The 20,011-nt window shown below is 37.5% G+C and overlaps 1 protein-coding gene across 1 annotated transcript; it reads left to right on the top strand.

The window, feature by feature from the left end:
- Nucleotides 1–1,944: 1,944 nt before the first annotated feature.
- Nucleotides 1,945–19,446, top strand: oscp1b (organic solute carrier partner 1b). The gene is made up of 10 exons (XM_088327071.1): nt 1,945–2,132; nt 5,298–5,452; nt 6,523–6,690; nt 6,755–6,835; nt 8,466–8,569; nt 10,587–10,715; nt 10,803–10,872; nt 12,861–13,000; nt 13,062–13,125; nt 15,969–19,446. The coding sequence occupies exons 1-10, from the start codon at nt 2,021–2,023 to the stop codon at nt 16,095–16,097; spliced, it is 1,152 nt and encodes a 383-aa protein (XP_088183197.1). The 5' UTR covers nt 1,945–2,020; the 3' UTR covers nt 16,098–19,446.
- Nucleotides 19,447–20,011: the final 565 nt, after the last annotated feature.

Below are 20,011 nucleotides of genomic sequence, written 5' to 3'. Positions count from 1 at the left end.
CAATTTCCTTTAGAGAATCCTTGCGTTCAACTCAAAATATTTTTATAAAAATAGGACTCACAATACTGTGGCACGGCGGATGGGTGGTTAGCCCCATGGTTCAAGTCCAGCTACTGCAGACTGCGTGGTTAATTGGCCACTCTGAATTGTCCCTGAATGAGTGAGTTGTCTGTCTCTGTGTGCCATGCAACTGGCTGGCAACCAGTTGAGGGTGTCACCTACCCACTGCCCGAATACAGCTGTGATGGGCTCCAGCACCCCCGCGACCCTACTGAGGGTAAGCAGTGCAGATAATGGATGGACAGAGGAATGAAAAGTTATTGAAATTATTCGTTGATGGCATTTCGAAATAATTCAGTAATGAAAAGTAATAGGAACCAAAGAGAATCATGGGAGTTAAATCAGGGTACAACATTAGGGAAAGTATGTACTTCTCATATTTAAAAGTTGTGAAAAATTCTATTATAATGATAATATAGTAATAATAATGTATTTTGAAGCGCCTTTCAGGACACCCAAGGTCGCTGTACATATAAGTAGTACACAACATTAAAGGAAGAGTGAAACAATAGTAAAACAAGCAAGTAAAAAATAGCCAATAAAAAACATTATTGTTAAAAGGGGTAATGTGTGAGGCATACCTGTATAGTCAAGAATAGGCAAGTCTGAAGAGGTGAGGTGTGAGTCTGGATTTAAAGGTGGACAGGGTCACGGAGTTTCGGACGTCAGGCGGCAATGGGTTCCAGAGCTTGTGGGCTGAGTGGCCGAAAGCTCTGCTTCCCTTGGAGCTGAGGCGGGAAGGGGGTATAGTGAGATGGAGGGAGGAAGATGATCTGAGGGTATAACAATTTTAATTGAAATATTAAAAATATTGAGTCCATAGTTCATAATAATCACATGCATACTCTAACATAAATAGCTCTATGACATAATTGCCTGTTATTTAGCCAAATGTTTCTTTTTGTATTTATTTATATAGCCCTTAATCACAAAGAGTCTCAAAGGGATGTACAGACCACAGATTATTGCAAACCACAGACTATATCCCCTGATCTAAAACCATGAGGGCAAGGAAAAACTCAAAAACCTCAACATGAGCAAAATGAAGAAACCTTGAGAAGAGACTGCTCATGAAGTAATCCTCCTTCCAGAATGCCCAGGCTGCAATGGATGTTGCAACAACAAACAAAGAGATATTGTCAAAATCAAATATAGGTTATTCATATGCTATAGAATAGAAGTGTTTTTTAAGCCTAGATTCAAACAGTTCCACTGAAGTTGCAGATCGAATCTCAGGGGGAAGAGCATTCCCCAGCACTGGGCCCCGAATAGAGAACGCTTTCGAACCTGTGGATCTCTTCTTGGCTCTTGGGATCACTAGTAGACCAACATTTTCAGAACGAAGGCCCCGAACCGGAACATAGGGGGAAATTAAATCTGAAAGGTATGTGAGAGCAAGTCCATGCATGATTTTGTATACTACCAACAGAACCTTAAAATCACATCTCAAGCTAACAGGGAGCCAATTGAATGAGTATTAATGAAATTTTTGCTTTACGGGGCTTCTACAGCAATTGACTGTTACCTAAAAAAAATAGATAATTTAATTGTTTACATTTGAGATTCATTTTGTGTATTATTTACATTTTGTTGCTATTTGAAATAATTTACCCATTAACCTTTAGCTCAGAAGAAAAAAAGGTATTTCAATGAAATATCTTGCTGGAAATAAATTTTCTTTTCTTTATAAACGTAAAAGTAAACTAGTTTGAATTTTTCTAAATACTTTATATTCAGAAAGTAGGAACTACAGTATTTTCATTCACTTCCGCGTTCAGTCTCAACCCTTGTTTTGGATGACGTTACGCGCTGCAATTGGCTAGTTCCCCGTGGCTTGGCAACCAGCGGAGGAGGCATTAGCAACCAATCTCGTTTGTAGCAAGCTAGTCGCAAATTGCTAGCATTCTCTTTTTACACCGTTTCAGGATTTTACTTTCTCGTTTTAACCGTTTTAACCAACATGTCGTCCAGAACTCTCCCCTTACTCTTCATCAATCTAGGTGGGGAAATGCTTTATATTCTGGACCAGCGTCTACGAGCTCAAAATATCCCCGCCGATAAAGCTAAAAAAGGTAGTTAGCTATTTTTTTGCTACATAACACACAACCGCTAAAAGAAAACACTTCAAGTGGTTGTGTCGGTTATTTTTGTCAATGTTTAAAAGATAATTATATCTTTCTTGCTGTCCAAACGGAAGATGACAAAAACAATTAGCGTTTTATTATTTCAAAGGGTTTTGCATTTTGCCATGATGCACATTATTATTTAAATTAAAATTTTAAAAAAATCAGAGTGAGACTTCGCTAATAACACAGCGAGTCACAACGTTGACTATTCTTAAAACATGTACCCTTTTCTTTTTATTATTATTAGCAACCAAAATATTTAAGAACTGCAATTTTATTTATTTCATTGGAATATATTGAGTAAAATTCTTTGAAGTCACTTCAACCACATGGATAATCAATTCATGCCTTCCCATCATGTTTTTATTAATTTATTTTGAATTGCATTCATTTATATATGTGTTTTACCCATTTTGTGTGCGTGTCTGTTTTTGGATGTTAGGAGATTTTGTGTGGGGAGAGAAGGGAACTTTTTCTTACGTTATTCTACATTCACTGTTTTATACTGTACAGCACTTTTGAGTTGCATTTCAGTGTTTAAAAAGTGCCGTTCGTATAAATTTTGATTGACTGATAAAAGAGAAGAAACAAAAAGAAAAAAGATGAACAGAATTGTGCCTCAGGTCCTTAACTGAGAAATATCTAAATTACCAGCATGAGAAGTTGAGAACACAATTCAAACAGCTTTCGTGTTTTTAAAGGCACAACATATATTTTTAAATTATTTAAAACTGTATGAAAATATTATTTTTTTAATAAATAATTCAACAAAAATTAGTTAAACATGATTTTGATGAATTTTTTTTTTAAAACTAATTATCTTTCAAATGTTTTTATTTTATCTATTTCCTAAATAACTTATGTCAAGTCACAAGGAGTCTCAAAGGGCTGCACAGACCAAAGAATATTGCAAACTACAGACTATTATTACACCAGCACGTCAAGTCAAGTTACGTTTATTTGTGACGCCCTTAATCACATTGAGTCTCAAAGGGCTGCACAGACCACATATTATTGCAAACCACAGACTATTATGGCACCATCCCCTGATCTAAAACCTACATGAGGGCAAATAATACACAGATATTGTCAACATAAAATATAGGTTATTCATATGCTATAGAATAGAAGTGTGTTTTAAGCTTAGATTTAAACATTTCCACTGAGGTTGCAGATCAAATCTCAGGGGGAAGAACATTCTACAGCACCGGGGCCCGAATGGAAAGTGCTCTCGAACCTGCGGATCTCTTCTTGGCTCTTAGGATCACTAGTAGACCAGCACTCTCAGAGTGAAGGCTCCGGACCGTAACATAGGGGGAAATTATATGTGAAAGATATGAGGGAGCAAGTCCATGCATGATTTTGTATACTATCAACAGAAACTTAAAATCACATCTCAAGCTAACAGGGAGCCAGTGCAGGTCAGCCAAAATCGGGGTAATGTGATCAAACTTTCTTGTCTTAGTTGAAACCCTTGCTGCAGCATTTTGTACAAGCTGCAGGCTCTTGACTGATGTAAATAAAATAACTGTTTATTTGTTAATAACAAACAATTCCGTCATTAGTAATAAGAAATCATTTTTTTATTCAGCTTGAAATAAAAAATAAATTTAACATATATAAAATCATGTTCATGGGTCCCTTAACCGCGTGGGTCATCGTTGCACCAATGAGGACGTAACTCTGGACAGCCTTCTCCACTGTTAATGGTCCCTGGCCTGTTCTTGGGTCGCAGCAAAGTTGGCACCAGTCCATTCCTTAATGCTGTTGGCACACTTCTTTTTTGAGTCTTCCTCTCCTTCTGCCCCCTTGGACTGTGCCCTGGATAATTATATTGGTCAGTCCTGATGATCTTGTGACATGACCATACCACTGAGATTTCTGTATGCGTACAGTTGACAACAGTTCTTGGTAGGGGGCAATGTACCTCTGATGCTGTTGCGCACTGTTTCATTTGTCCCATGGGAGATAGAAGTGTACAAATATATAAACACATTATACAGGGCGGCAGTGCAATGGTTATTGCGTCCGCGGCACAGTTCTGAGGTCATGGGTTCTAATCCAGCTACCAGCCTTTCTGTGCAGAGTTCTCATGTTCTCCCTGTGCTTGCGTGGGTTTCCTCCAGGCACTCCGGTTTCATCCCACATTCCAAAATCATGCATGTCAGGTTAATTGGCCAGTCCACATTGTTCATAGGTGTGAATGAGCGAGAGAGTTGTCTGTCCCTGTGTGACCTGTAACTGGCTGGCAACCAGTTCAGGGTGCCCCTGCCCACTACCCAAAGATGGCTGGGGTGGGTTCCAGCACCCCTGCGACCTTACTGAGGATAAGCGGTGCAGATAATGGATGGCTAGATATATTTATTTTTAAACTTTTGATATCCTTTGAATGCTAACAATTAATTGTTAGAATAAATATATTATATATATATATATATATATATATATATATATATATATATATATATATATATATATATATATATATATATATATATATATATATAGAGCCTTTTAAGTGATCCGTGAACTATGTATAAATATACAGACACTCCCCTACTTACGAACCTTCGACTTACGCAGAACGGTAGATACCAAAGATATGCTTCGGCAGGAGCTGGATTATCGAATTGACGTATGCCACATCTCAAGCGGTGCTAGTATTAAACATTTGTGAAATTGTTCACATAATCAACATGTTTTGAATTTCTAATTACAATTAGGCAGAATAAATCTTATGAACTTTAACATTACTACTTTATAATTTTATTTGTGTGAATCATGTTGTTTCTGTGATATTAACATCTCAAAGGATATGGACATTTTTGAAACACCCTGTTTTACAAAGCATTATAAGAATTAACTAAAAATAACATCCAAAAAAGAAAAGAACAAAGTCAGAGAATAGTTTGTTACATACGCTTCCCCAAACGTGTAGGAGATTATTATTCTTTTCTTAAGAAAGAAATTACAAAATTCTGTCACATAGAATCGTGAACGTTCCTCTACTAATCTCAATTTGAGAAAAAAAATGATTTTACGATTCAATTCAAAAAAAAAAAAAACTGAAGGTTGATGTATTTCCATTATTTCCCTTTCACCACCCATTAGTCATGAATGACATCGTCACCACTATGTTTAACAAGAAGTTTTTGGAGGAACTTTTCAAGCCACAGGAGCTCTATTCCAAAAAGGCGCTGCGCACCGTGTTCGACCGGCTGGCTCACGCTTCTATCATGAGGCTCAACCAAGCAAGCATGGACAAGGTGAGTGACATTTAGATGTTTTAATTCAAGGGTGTCAAACTAATTTTACCTCAAGAGACAGAGTAAAAAAAATAGAAAGAGAGAGAGAATTTAATTGTCTTTATTGTCATTAATATCATCGTTGTAAAACATTTTATACAACAAGATTGAACTTGGCACTCCAGGGTAAACATGTAATAAAGATTTCGAAAAGAAAACAAGAAAAAAAGGGTCATCAGGTCTATGATTAGAGACTGGCCTAAGTTGTAATAATAGTGCAATATTTGTGAATGAGAAAAAAGCAGTGTATCATATTATCACATAGTGTATATATATATATATATATATATATATATATATATACAGTATATATATATATACAGTATATAAAGGAAGATAGAAAGTGAAGTAAAGAAAGAAAGCAGTTCATTCTTTAACTTTCTTTTTTCCCTTTCACTTTGTTTCTTATTACTTTTTAAAAATTTAGGGGTATTTTTTGCTACTTTCCGTTCTTTTTTCCTAGTTTTCTCTGTTTCCCATTTTGTCTTTTTCCCTTTCTTTTTTTTCTTTCAATGCAAAAAGCAGGGCAAAAAAACAACTGGTCGCTTAGTCTCCAAAATTTGTAAACTTATTTTCCGTTTTAACTTGCTTTACACAATACAATGGTCAGATATTATACACTTTGCCCTTGTAGTAATTCAGGTCCACATGCAAACTGGAAAATGACATAAAATAGCAAACACTCATTTAAGTGCAACTATTTGAAATTATTAGTTTAATGATTTAAAAGTCGTTCAGCTTTGGATTCTAATGACTTATTTTTAAAGTAAATAACATAAAATGAATTCTGATTGATAAATAGTAGTCAGCAACTCCAACTACAGTTGGTGCCTGGCTTTGGTTACATCAAGTGGACGTATTTTAAACTGCAGGACATTGCAGCTTATTTTCTCTCAGTGTTGTCTTGAGGGCCTGATCTGGCGCTCGGGCCATATGCTTGACACCCTTGTTTCAGTCCCTCACGTAGGCTGAATTTCATCCAAACGAGTGCCTTGTATTTAATCTGGTTGGAACTCTGTTTCACATTACAGCTATACGACTTGATGACCATGGCCTTCAAGTACCAGGTTCTCCTTTGTCCTCGACCCAGAGACCTCCTCCTGGTCTCCTTCAACCACATGGACGCCATTAGGGAATTTGTGAAGGACACGCCTTCCATTTTGGGTCTGGTGGACGAGACGTATCATCAGCTCATCGAGGTGCAACAAGATTTTGAACATTAATTTTGTTTGCATGAAAATTGAAGTCTTTTCTTGCTTGCAGATGTATAATCCGTTACCGAGCGGCGAGTTGCAGCTGATTAGACAAACTCTTCTTATCTTTTTTCAGGATATGCACATTAGGGTAAGTCTCTCCATACAGTAAACACATCAATTTGACAATGTAGATCTCGTTTTACCACTAATACTGAAAATCCAATAATTGCTTATTAATGCCACTGGATGACTGCACTTACCAAGCTTGTATAATGTTCGTCGCGTCCCATGATTGCGGCATCACTAACCTTTTTTTGATAGTAGTAGTAATAATAATAATGATAATAGTATACATGTCTTATTTACAATCGCCTTTCAGGACACCTGAGGTCATTGTACGTGTAACGTACAAATTATATGCTTTTTTCACTTTTGTTTCCTTTTCTAGTCACTCATGTTACCCAATAAATCAGAGATTGAAATATGATTCCAGAATTTCTAGCACGAGACAGAAGAATCAGAAGGATCAAGTATTAGAAATAATTAAAACATGTTGTTGTTGTTATTACTATGATTCAGTTAGTTTTCATAATAAGGAAATTCTTTATGTTACATGACAAAAACCTGGTGTATTGGCGACATTTTAAGAGATGTTTGATGTTTTTTTCATCCTCCAAAAATTCTTAAAATCATTAAAGTTATAGGCAATGGCAGATGCTAGATAACTTTGCAAAATGTAAGAATAATTGTCTACCAAAATCTCAAAGGCAAAATGTTTACCCCGAGCAAAATCATCTGCTATGGTAGTAGTATATTAATAAGTATTTTAAGATAATATAGCAGGGGTCACTTACATGGTGCCTAAGAGTACCTGAGTAGCCCGCGGACCAGTTCTGAAAATGTGATGGGTCGTTGTGATTTTTTTACCCAATTTATAAAAAAAAGAATACAATACGATAACACAATAGTAACATGGTATGTTATTTTAAAAATGCATATGAAACTGGTAGGTCTTGGCGCTAATCAGTAACAAAAAAGTAGCATCTTGCTTCAAAAAGGTTGGTGAACTCTGCTGCTCTATAGTAAAAGAAAAGAAGACAGGCTAAATATTCTGCCAAAGGGGCCCGGTTTTTTATTTATTTATTTATTGACAATGTAAAAATACATAGCATCATAATACAATATGTGGCTTAAACTGTCATGATTACTGACGTGACTCAGCTGTGCCCGCTCATTTGGCGCAAATCGCAGCGGGTTCTTATTGGCTCCCTGTTTACTATTTGAACCCAGTCCTGTCTGTCCCCTGTTGTCAGTCTGTCTGCGAACTTCTGTCTATACAAGGCAAACCTTTTTCGACCCTGACTCCTGCCTGTCCGGTTTTACTCCCGTTTGTCTCTGGCTATGACTTGTTTTGATCCCGACCACGTCTGCTCTCCCGTCCCAGCTTACGACCCATTTTTTATCCCGACTACTCTCCTGTCCTGGCTTGCGACTTGTTTCCGACCCCGACCACGCTCTTGCTCTCCCAACCTGTTTTTCCATCCCTGACACCGCCATCGCTCGCTACGGAAGATCCACTTCCGTATTCGGATCACAATCCGATCGCAAGAACGACTTGCTTCCCGCGTCCAGTGAGCATCAGATCGCGGGCGCCCTCTTTCTTTCAATAAAATTGTGAAAAAACGTTACGCGATTGGGTTTTCCCTGTTTGCTGGTTGTGGCATAAACAGAATGCTGGGGTTTGTTTGACATCTTTGTTTTGCTGTCCTGTATTCCAGGTTTCCATTTTCCTCAAAGACAAAGTGCAGAACTCCAATGGTCGATTTGTGCTTCCTATTAGCGGTCCAGTGCCCCATGGGGCGGAAATTCCCTGCTTGATAAGGTGACAGCTACACTAACCTAACCCGAGTATTGATTGAATGTTGTGAGTAAAGAAATTATATTTTATAGTGAAATCGGCATTAATTTAATCAGAATTCGAAATATCTTGCCTATGATAGATACTGAAAAAAGTTCCTCAAAAATATTGACAGGATGATGTCACGTATGACTATGCCACTCAAAAACCTTCCTGTACTTTTTAAATATATTTTAAAGTAACTAGAGGTAAGATTTCGGGTCTGGGCCCGACCCCGGGATTGAGTTGGGTGGCACGGTGGCTGAGTAGTTAATGCGACCGTGGCACAGTTCTGGCACAATTCTGGCACAATTCTGAGGTCATGAGATCAAACCTTCCTTTGTGGAGTTTGCATGTTCCTCCCGTGCTTGTGTGGGTTTCTTCCTGACACTCAGGTTTCCTCCGTCCAAATTGTCCCCTGGTGTGAATGAGCGAGGGAGTTGTCCGTCACTGTATGCCCTGCGACTGACTAGCAACCAGTTCAGGGTGTCCCCTGCCCACTGCCCAAGGATGGCTGGGATGGGCTCCAGCACCCCCGCGACCCTACTGAGGATAAGCTGTGCAGATAATGGATGGGTAGATTGAGTTGCTTTTGTGAACATGGCGAGCTGACATCTATTACTACGTTTGCTTGTTCTGGTGATGTTTTTAGCTGTTAGTCACCTGTGCGTGTGATTGTCGCACAGTCCCACAATTCTGGCATTTTCCACTTTATTTACCCACTGTTTCCTTCTCTAGCCACTCATGTTAGACACTTTACTACTGGCTATGACTTGCAGCTATTGTTAGCTGCTCCTTGTATTTCAAGCTTGCTTGGTCCTACGGTGTCACTCGCCTTCTCTAGCGAGTCATGAAAGTGAATGTCCCTGAGTTCCATGATTCAGGGTCCTGATGCTTGACAAATTCTAGTTTGAAATATTCTATTTGCCCTTTATTTATTGCAATTGCTGCTGAATTTACCCAAATACACCAGCTCTGACCAACTCGAGTTACTTGCTCATTTCAGCTGCTACGGGTGTTTCCAGCTTGATTGGTCATTTGTTGTCACCTGAGGGGATTAACACCATCTTTCATGTCATGTTGCTTGCTATAATTCATTTTGCGAGAAAATATGGAATTGGCCTTCAGCATTCTGCAATTTGGTGTCCTTCAAGCTTCCGTAGTGCGTCTTCAAAACACATACACTGAAGCTAATTTCTAGTGGGGAATTGTTCCACACTGTCACTTAAAGAGATCAGAATTGTTCACCGTGTCTTTATTTTTTCCGTTGTAATTCTGACCTCATGCTATAACGTTAAGCTTAAGTAGTCAGTTGTCCAACTAATTGCATTACTTGTCTTTGTGGACTCAGCGTTCTAACTTTAGACAAGATGTGTGTTTTGGTTTTGTCAATCATGGTTGTGCAAATGAAGCACTAATCCAAATTATATTCACGAGCTAGAGAAAATACAAATAATCGTCAAAAAAATTAAACCAAATCAATTATTTTGTTCCTTCTCTGTTGTGACACTAAACTACCAGAATATATCTGATTGTACAATTTTTATATTGTATATCCCAAAAATGATTGATAATGGTTCCCTTTTTTTCTAAAGAAAATACAAACAAAATACCAGACAAGCCATTAAATACATCACATTAAAATGCATTTCTTTTCATCACCTTCAATACATAAAAAACAAGCCATTTAAAGACCTTTGTTATTGGTATTGTCATTATTAAATCTAATTTGCTATTATGCATGTACTTTTTAAAATGTCAGTACTAAAAAAACAAAGTAAAAAGTATCTATTTTTGAATCAATAAATACCGATTAAAATTTTATAATTAGAATAACAAATAAATACATATGTTTATCTTTTCCTAAACAAATAAAATACGTCCCAGTTAAATATATACAAGTATCAAAAGGGTTTGGAGATTTTGCTGTTGTGTCTTTTACTTCTATCTAACTTTTTCTTACATGTTTTTTTTACTTTTTACCATGAATGCATCCCCCCAGGATGTATAGCTGCACCGGCGAGGAGACGAGCAGGCTCCAGTTCAATAACGGCGGAAACTACACCGCTGGGCTCTGCGAAGGATCTTTTGAGCTTTTTGGCGACAGGGTCACCAAACTGGGCACCAACATGTAAGATGTCTGCAATGCAACAAGCAAAGTTTAAGGGGGACCATTGTTCAGAAATTGTATAACTTGTCTGCTGCTTTGGCCTTTCAGGTACAGTGTGTGCCGTCCGGTGGAAACTCACATGTCAGGAACCACCAAGCACTCAACTCAGCACGCGAAGGTAATAAAATATATTTTTCAACTGAAATGAAATTACTAAATGGTGAGTTTTTAAACTATATTATGGTATTCCTGTTGCTATACCATATTATAAGATATTACAGATGCTGCGCTACTTACGATCATACGTAATTTGAATTTGTTCATAAGTTGCTTCAGTGCTATATTTTGTACGTTTAAAGTTTATCTATGTATATTTAAGGCTTGTATAAGTAACCTGTATTGTTTTGGACTAAAAAAAAATGAACATTTCATAAAATAATATGCTCTTTAAAGATAAATAAAGTCTGGTTTAACTTACTTTTGGAAGATGCGCATCAAAAGGTTCTCCTTCTTGGTAAAAAGTGGCCGAAAAAAAGTGTTCCGACCATTTTCTCAACCGCATCAAGCTTTACCATTCCACTTTTGTTTCAAAAGAAACGGCTCGCCTCTTCTTTACACGTTACACCAACCATATTGAATGGATGCATGAGATGTTAAAGAAAAGTACACGCAGCATTTTATTTTTACACATGAACTAGGAAGTAGAAGCCGGATTTCTTCTTCGGGCTGGATGCTGGTTGACCTCCCACAGCGCTACCACACGCCGGTAGCGGCATAAAGAGGCACTTCAGTACTGTCCTGTTTTCTGAAATAGGTGCACACAATAGAAGATCTAATTTACAGAAATGTCCAGATATTTTTCAACATCCCGAAAAAAATCTTCGTACTGTTTTGCGTAAGTCGAGAGGTCGTACATAGGGGAGCGTCTGTATATCTATTTCACTTTATTACACAACATTTAGTGGCCTTTTTTATGATGTCAAATCTCCCAAAAACAAAGATAATAGTATTTGAAAGTGTCTAAGTTTCTAACTTTAGTGGCTACAGGATAATCTATTATAAAGGCCAGTAAAAGATTGCAAGAGCAAACTAGAATTTATCAAGCGTCAGGACCCTGAACTACAGAACCCATCTGGGGAAGACAAGTGACACTGAAGAACAAGGACAAAGCAATAACCATAGCAGCTAGCTAGTTATCTTGCAGCAAAGTGGCTACTATTAGTCGCTAAAGAAGTGAAATGGTGTTTCAGGCTTCTCTCGTCGTAAAATGGTGAGCATACATGTCAGCTTCTACAGAAGCTATGTCAAGTTGTATAATTTCACATTTCAAAACTTAGTCTTTTAAAAAATCCTACTTATGAGATAATTCATGTGTTTTGTATTGTTATTTTAATGAATAGGGTTTTATCGAAATTAGTGTCTCCAAAGTGGTCGTCCTTTTTTTTTTTACTGGTATGATGTTTTACTGGTTGACTGAGTCTATTGTAGCTCTACTTGCCCTCTTGTAGGTTTAAGATCAGGTGATGCTGCGGAATGCTTTTCCCCCTGAGATTTGATCTGCAACCTCAGTGGAAATGTTTAAATCTAAGCTTAAAACACACTTGTATTCTATAGCATATGAATAACCTATATTTTATGTTGACAATATCTGTGTAGTATTTGCCCTCATGTTGGTTTTAGATCAGGAGATGGTGTCATAATAGTATGTAGTTTGCAATAGTCTTTGAACTGTGCAGCCCTTTGAGACTCTTTGCAATTAAGGGCTATACAAATAAACGTAACTTGACTTGACGTGCTGGTGTAATAATAGTCTGTAGTTTGCAATATTCTTTGGTCTGTGCAGCCCTTTGAGACTCCTTGTGATTAAGGGCTATACAAATAAACATGACTTGACTTGACTACTTCTAATGATCACAACCTGATAGTGACATAGCAAGAACATAGTTATAACATGATATCTAACGCATATCAAAATTGTTGGTGACGTCTGATCTAAATGAATGAAACATTTTTACACCACTAGGGGTCACTGTTTATTAAGACCGGGGCTTTAAAATATTCATATATTTTCAAACGGACATCAGAATGAATTTTGAACTCACTTTAAAGAAAAATCCTTTTTTGACACTGGAAGAGCACATGCGTTATGTATTGTGTACTATTTAGGTAAACCTGGCTCCTAACCCTCTGGCAAAAGAAGAACTTAACCTTTTAGCCAAACTTATGGGAGGCTTAGAAGTCCAGAAGTCCAGCAATGCAGAGAGCGGCTTCCGGGTCAACCTGTTTGCAACTGATGAAGAGGAAGAGTGAGTACTTTTTCCAAATGGAGTTTCATTCAGAACTAACATTTGGATTTATTTTTCACAGGGAAGCATTGTTGTCCAGACCAGATGAGCTTTCGTATGGATTTATAAACATCCAAGCTACAAAGGTACTGCTTCTATTGTTAGGGCCCGGTCACACAGCCGTTTGCGTCTGTATCGCGGGTAAAATTTTGCGTTTTTGTTTTTTTGGCCGTGGTTGCCCGCGATGGAAAATGCGCAAAATTGGCCAACCCGCTGTTCATCGGTGGTATGCCCGCAAAACAGACGCCGGCGACTGTTCCGCTTCCTCATCGCGTCATTTCCGCGTCATTTTCTCGTGCGGACCACGGGTATAAAAGCTGCCGAGCCGGCGTTATGCCGAGAAATGCATCCTTGCCGAGCTTTGCATCCCCTCGCTACTACAACCACTTTTACCTCGTTTTATCTCACTTTTATATCACTTTTAGGGAATTTAATGGCGAACATATAACCAAAACCACTTTGTCTTGCATTTGTTGGGAATGTAATACAACTTAAACCATTCCGTCTTTGTATTTGTTGTGAATGTAATCGAACGGTAATGCACGCCGTATACAAATCACTTTTGAGCAGGTAACATGTTTATTTTGCCTTTTTCTATTCAAATCGCTCGTATTGAAACTGTTATGCACTCTACCATAAAGCTTATTTCTGCATAATAAGCTTTACGGTAGAGTGCATAACGGTTCTCAAAAGTGATTTATATGCGGTGTGCATTACCGTTCGATTACGTTCACAACAAAAACAAAGACGGAATGGTTTATGTTGTATTACATTCCCAACAAATGCAAGACGAAGTGGATTTGGTTATATGTTCGCCATTACATTCCCTAAAAGTGAGATAAAACGAGGTAAAAGTGGTTGTTGTAGCGAGGGGATGCAAAGCTCGGCAGGGATGCATTTCTCGGCATAACACCGGGCTGTAGAAATCATAACCGCTCAAGACACAGTCCCGTGAAGATCAAGATATCAAGCTATGGCACCGAAGAAGCCAACATGTTATTATTGTAATAGTTTTTCATTTTTATTTTATTATCTTGTTATAAAATGAAAAGATTTGTCAAGAAATAAAAATGGATTAAGACGAGGTCACTACGGTGACGGGGATCCATGTCCACCCCTTGACGTCTCGAGCACAACTGACGTTTGCTCGGCAAATCGCGCTGTATATACGCGGAGAAAGGCGTTTGACCGTCACACGCGTAACACGCTAATTTCACGTAATAACACCGCGATACAGGCGCAGAACATGCTATTACCATGCTCCACCCACGATTACCCGCTGAAATTTCCCGTCCTACCCATGTGTAACCACGCCCTGGCCGCGGCCAGAGCCCGTCGTTCCGCGTCATTTCCGCGTGTGCCGCCCGCGGTTACACGTGGTCTAAAGTTTTGAGCAGCGCAAAACTTTTTCGCGCGGCCAACCGCGTGTGAATTTCCGACCGCGAGTAAAGCACTGCTGTATCTCGTCTATATGGCGATCTCAAAGCGTCCAACAGCGTCTGCTTCACGGGCAGAAATTTCTGGCCGTGATTCAGCCTCGATACGCCCGTGAAAGACTTGGCGACCGGGCCCTAAAGTTTTGAGCAGCGCAAAACTTTTTCGCGCTGCCAACCGCGTGTGAATTTCCGACCGCGTGTAAAGCACTGCTGTATCTCGTCTGTATGGCGATCTCAAAGCGTCCAACAGCGTCTGCTTCACAGGCAGAAATTTCTGGCCGTGATTCAGACGTAAACGGCTGTGTGACCGGGCCCTTACTCATTGTTACTTCTTGTAAATCCTTACACATTGATTCACAGAGGCTAAAGTAAAATGTGAAACTGGCAATGCCTACATAATTAATAAATACTCAAAAATTTGCTTCAGTTTTTTTGCTAATCAGTTGTTTTGGTGTTTTACTATTCTTTAAGAAGTTATATTAAAAGGAAATAAATATTCCAAAAGACTACAACAAATATTATTTGGAAAACAGATCATTAAAAAAATTAATTTAAATTAAATTATTTTCTCTTTTTCGCAATAGTTTGTGTCTGTCTGAAAAAAATTAAAATTTTAAATACTCAAAAAAATCGAGAAAATTAGAAAATATATTTTCAGAAAAAATAAAATTATTCTGAAAAACTGAAACATTTTTTCGGAAGAGACAAAACACCAATAAAAAATATACTCCAAATTTATCTTAATTTTCTTTCAATTTGTTTTTTGTTATTGTAAAAGAAGTAAGTACCCGCGCCCCAAAGAAATACATGATTTGCGAAAAAACAATTATTTGAATTAGTGAATCCCATTCTTTCATCTTTTTCATAATAATTTGATTTTGTTTTTCTGCAATTGTTAAACAAATTATAATGTAAGAAAGATACATTTGGAAACTGGGCGGCACGGCGGATGAGTGTTTAGCGCAGAGCCCCGCAGAGGTTCAGGTTTCAAGTCCAGCTACTGCAACCTCCCCGTGTGGAGTTTGTATGTTCTCCCCGTGCGTGGGCTTCCTCCGGGCACTCCAGTTTCCTCCCACATTCAAAAATATGGCCGGTCTGAATTGTCTTTAGGTTTGAATGAGCTAGTGAGTTGTCTGTCTCCGTGTGCTCTGCGACTGTCTAGCAACCAGTTCAGGGTGTCTCCTGCCCACTGCCTGAAGATAGCTGGAATGGGCTCCAGCATCCCCGCGACGCTACCGGGGATAAGCGGTGCAGATAATGGATGGATGGACGGACATCTGGAAACTCCAAAAATATTCAGAAAAAAAAGAAAATCTGCAAAAAAGAAAAAATATTCTTTAGAAAAAGACATTTCAAAAATGATCCCTAATTTTTCTTCAGTTTTTAAAAAAATAAGTTGTCTTTTTTGCCATTATTTTTAAATATACATATATGTAAAAGATTATTACTATTTTCAATAACCAAGAAAAACAAAAACTATCTCTGTCCCCCAGGACCAAACTGCCAACGCCGAGCTGGCCAAGATCATGGGGGAGTTCAGTGAGTCCCGAGAGACGACCGATCTGTCCCCTAGTGCTAGCAGCAAAGGGGATGACCTCCTTGCCATGATGGACGGTCTGTGACGCTAAAAAAGACCCTTCGTCTCTCCCAAGTGGACTGGACGGCTAATCACTGTCCGTCAAAATCAATGCCGGGATCCGTGCAAGAAAATCCTTCAAGGTGCTTCTCTTAGTATCAACAACATTGGATTAAACTAGGACACGGCAACGTGTGGCTCGTGAGTCAGGTATGGCTTTCTCACGAGTACATCTGACTCGAAGATGAAATTCAATTTTTTCTTGCATTGGGAGTGCAACACCAGGTTTCTACCACAAGCGTCAGGAACGCTGTAGCGCTTTTCTACCTTTAAGGCTGGATCTTGTGTCTTTTAGCCAATAGGATTTATCACATTACACACTCGAGTGTGATGTCTGCCTGGTGCAATTTCCTTGATATTTTTCAAGCGTGTAGTTTGCTCTTTGAGTGGAAATGATCCCCGACCTCTGCAATTAACAATTGTGGAGGGCCTATCAGAAACGAGGGACGATTTCATCACTGATATTTATTAAGAATAGAATATCACAGTGTTTCACTGGCATGTAGAATATTTTAACAACATTGCAGAAGAAACATTTTACTAATGTATAAATTGTAATCTAAGTAAAGGCTTATTCCTGAAATTACATTAAAATGATAAATTAATGCTAATGCTATATGCTAGCAGTGTTAGCTACTATGCTCACTGGTCTTAACTATTATTATTCCGATCTTTTTTTGACCGGCAGCTTTCATCACAACTTTAACAGAGTACAAAAATTTAAATTATAATTGATGGCATTTTTGTTGAGTCTTGTTGCACACTTTTGGCTAAAATATTTTGCATATAAACTACATACTTAAATTAATAAGCATTCAAAAACACAAGTACAGACACTGCCCGACTTACGAACGAGATTCCGGAGGATTTTTCGTAGGTTAAATTTGTTTGTAAGTTTCTTCGGTACTATATTTTGTATTTTTAAGGTTTATATAAGTATGTTTAGGGCTTGTATAAGTAACCTGTATTGTTTTGTACTAAAAAAATAAACATTTCATAAAATAATATGCTCTATAAACATAGATAAAGTTAAGTGTAACTTGCTCTTGGAAGATGTGCTTCGAGAGGTCCCCCTCCGTGGTAAAAAGTGGCCAAAAAAAAGCGTTCCAACCATTTTCTCAACCACATCAAGCTTTCTTATTTCACTTTCATTTCAAAAGAAACAGCTCGCCTTTTCTTTACACTTTACATCAACCATATTGAATGGATGCACGAGATATTAAACAATAAACACGTCTAAGTTCTGAGCGCGCTGGAGATTCTGTACCCGTAGGGTGGATGCTGGGTGACCTCTCACAGCGCCACACGCCAGTAACAGCGGAAAGAAGCACTACAGTAAGGTCCTGTACTCGGAAAAAGGTGCACACAATACAAAATCTAACTTACAGCAATGTCCGGATATTTTTTGACATCTTGAAAACATTTCGTATCTCCAATTTTACGTGAGTCGAATGGTCGTAAGTAGGGGAGCATCTGTATGATTCAAAACATGTTTACCTATTAGACATCATCCTGAAGAATTTTCATTTACACTTAAAACAAGGTGATTATGGCACTTGTAAACCTTTTCCCTACTTAAAACTATAATTTGATAAATATTTCTATCTTTTGGCTATTTGGTGTATGAACTTTGAATTTGAAAAATATCCTTTGAATTTTTTAATGTCTCAAGATGAAATGATTATTAAGAATTTTTTTCCTCACAATTTGAAAATAACACATCTCTGAACATGCTTTTTAAATATATATTATATCTTATCATATATCATATATTGCTGGAATTTGGTGTTTTCTAGCTTAACATTATTTGAAATTCTCACCAAGCGGTGCGCTCACTTCTGTTGCCAGACATCAACGACTGAGTCCTTTTAAGAGAACTGTTCGGCAAACTCTACGTCGACTATTTTACTTTGTAGCAAAGTGTCATTTCTTATTTTATTTCATGAAAATATGCTTTTGTGAGACACTGAATGAGTTTAGTTCATAGAAGTATCTCTCGTAAACAAGCAAGTGTTTCTCAACCAGTGTGCCAGGGCGCAATAATGGGATTTTTACAAGTGTGCCGCAGAAAATTATCATCTTTGCAAAAAAGCACGCCGTTGTTCAATATACTATATTCCTGTGAATGGCCGGGAAACTGTACCTTTCATCCATGTCAGTAGGTAGCAGATTACTATTTGTTTTAATCTTTGTTTTAGTTTACAAATTATTGGCTCAAGAGGTAGTACAGAGAAATTACTTGTTTTATTAAGCTGTTTAAGATTGCATTGCATGAATAATTAAATGAATGAATTAAAAGTTTTGCACATAATTTTGCTGATTTTTCTTATTTTACTAAAAAAGAAAAAGAAAATAGTAAGAACATGGTAAAAAGCATCTTCCACTGACAGACCATTGTTGGTGATTTTAAATATTGTTTTTTTTTTTTAATTTAAAAAAAGATACAGTCACACTAGAAAAACAGTTTAAAAATACAATGATCCCTTGCCATAGTGCAGTTTAGTTGTCATGGTTTCGCTACCTCACAGATTTTCCTCGTTTATCGTGTTCTTTATTCTGATTGGCTAAATGGTATGCTTATTATTATTTGGCAGTAGAACAATACAGTAAAAACGTTTATAGAGTAGTTTCATTTGTTAAACAAAGTTTTGATTCTAAACAAAGAATTAGTTCCTTTTGTTCAGTGTATACTGGAGTATTATATTGTTTAATAAAGTTTTCTACTTCACAGATTTTGCCTATCACGGGTAGTTTTTGAACGTAACCCGCGCGATAAACAAGAGATCACGGTGTACTAAAATCCAAAGTTACAGAAACATTATGAACTCAAATGAATAACCTGTATTACCGCCTGAGCCAATGTGACCACAAATGATAAGAGAAAGTTGATCCTGTCAATTTAGGCAGCATGATCATTTAAGCTTTGAAAAACTACATGAAACTGTCTTCGGTAATTAATTTTTAAACGTTTTCAAGGAACTCCGCGCTCTTTAATTTATTAATTTAAAGAAAAGTGTGCCTTGGCTCAAAAAAAGGTTGAGAAAGACTGCCCATATACATTTCTAAATATCATTATTAACTTTCTGGTAGGCACACTGAGAAAAACCTAAGTGCTCTTGTCAAACCCATTTGTAAGGAGATTCAAACGCTGTGACCATGAATTCCATTTTCCCGTCGTCGTTCAGGAAATGATAAGGATAATGAAGCGTTTACTTTTTGTATATGTCCATTTATTAGTTGTATTTATTGGATTCATGTATTGTTCATTGTGAATATGTGTTGATATTTTTTGCAGTTTGGCAGTGGTACGTATATTAAAGTTAACTATTACACACTTTTTCCTTTCTTATTTAAAATCAAGTATTCAAGCCTTATCCGGAGCTTCACAGTGGTTTGGATTAGGTTATTAAGCAATGTTTTCCGTTAGAGGGCGCTCTTGCAAAAAACATGCTTATCTTTGAAAAACGTACAGTACAATACTTGTACAAAGGTCATGCAGTGTCTGATTGTAACTCCATACCATTGCACCATAGAATATTCTCTAGATGTCTTTGCATGTCTTTAATATCTCCATACAAAAGGAGCTACAAAACTATGCATTTCCGGGAAAGAACAATGATGGACATTTTTTAAATTGACATTTTGTACACATGTTTTTGACTTTGACAACTTCCTGAATTACAAAAATGCTGTAACAATATTGGTGCCAAATTTGAAGCCCTTTGCCTGCAAAAAAAGGCCGAATTATGACAAGTTTATAGTGGCCTATTTCGAGTCATTTGTCTCATTTTATTTATTTATCTTATGGAATGCAGATTTCAAAAATAGTTAACGTGTTGGAGGTCAATGCACTGCTGAGTCATAGTGAGTGAAACAAATCCTTGCCATTCAAAATGCTAT

Source organism: Urocampus carinirostris, chromosome 2 (genome assembly GCF_059441175.1).
Source record: "Urocampus carinirostris isolate Australia breed hairy pipefish chromosome 2, RoL_Ucar_1.0, whole genome shotgun sequence".
Lineage (NCBI taxonomy): Eukaryota > Metazoa > Chordata > Actinopteri > Syngnathiformes > Syngnathidae > Urocampus > Urocampus carinirostris.
This window is presented reverse-complemented; position numbering and strand designations above follow the sequence as displayed.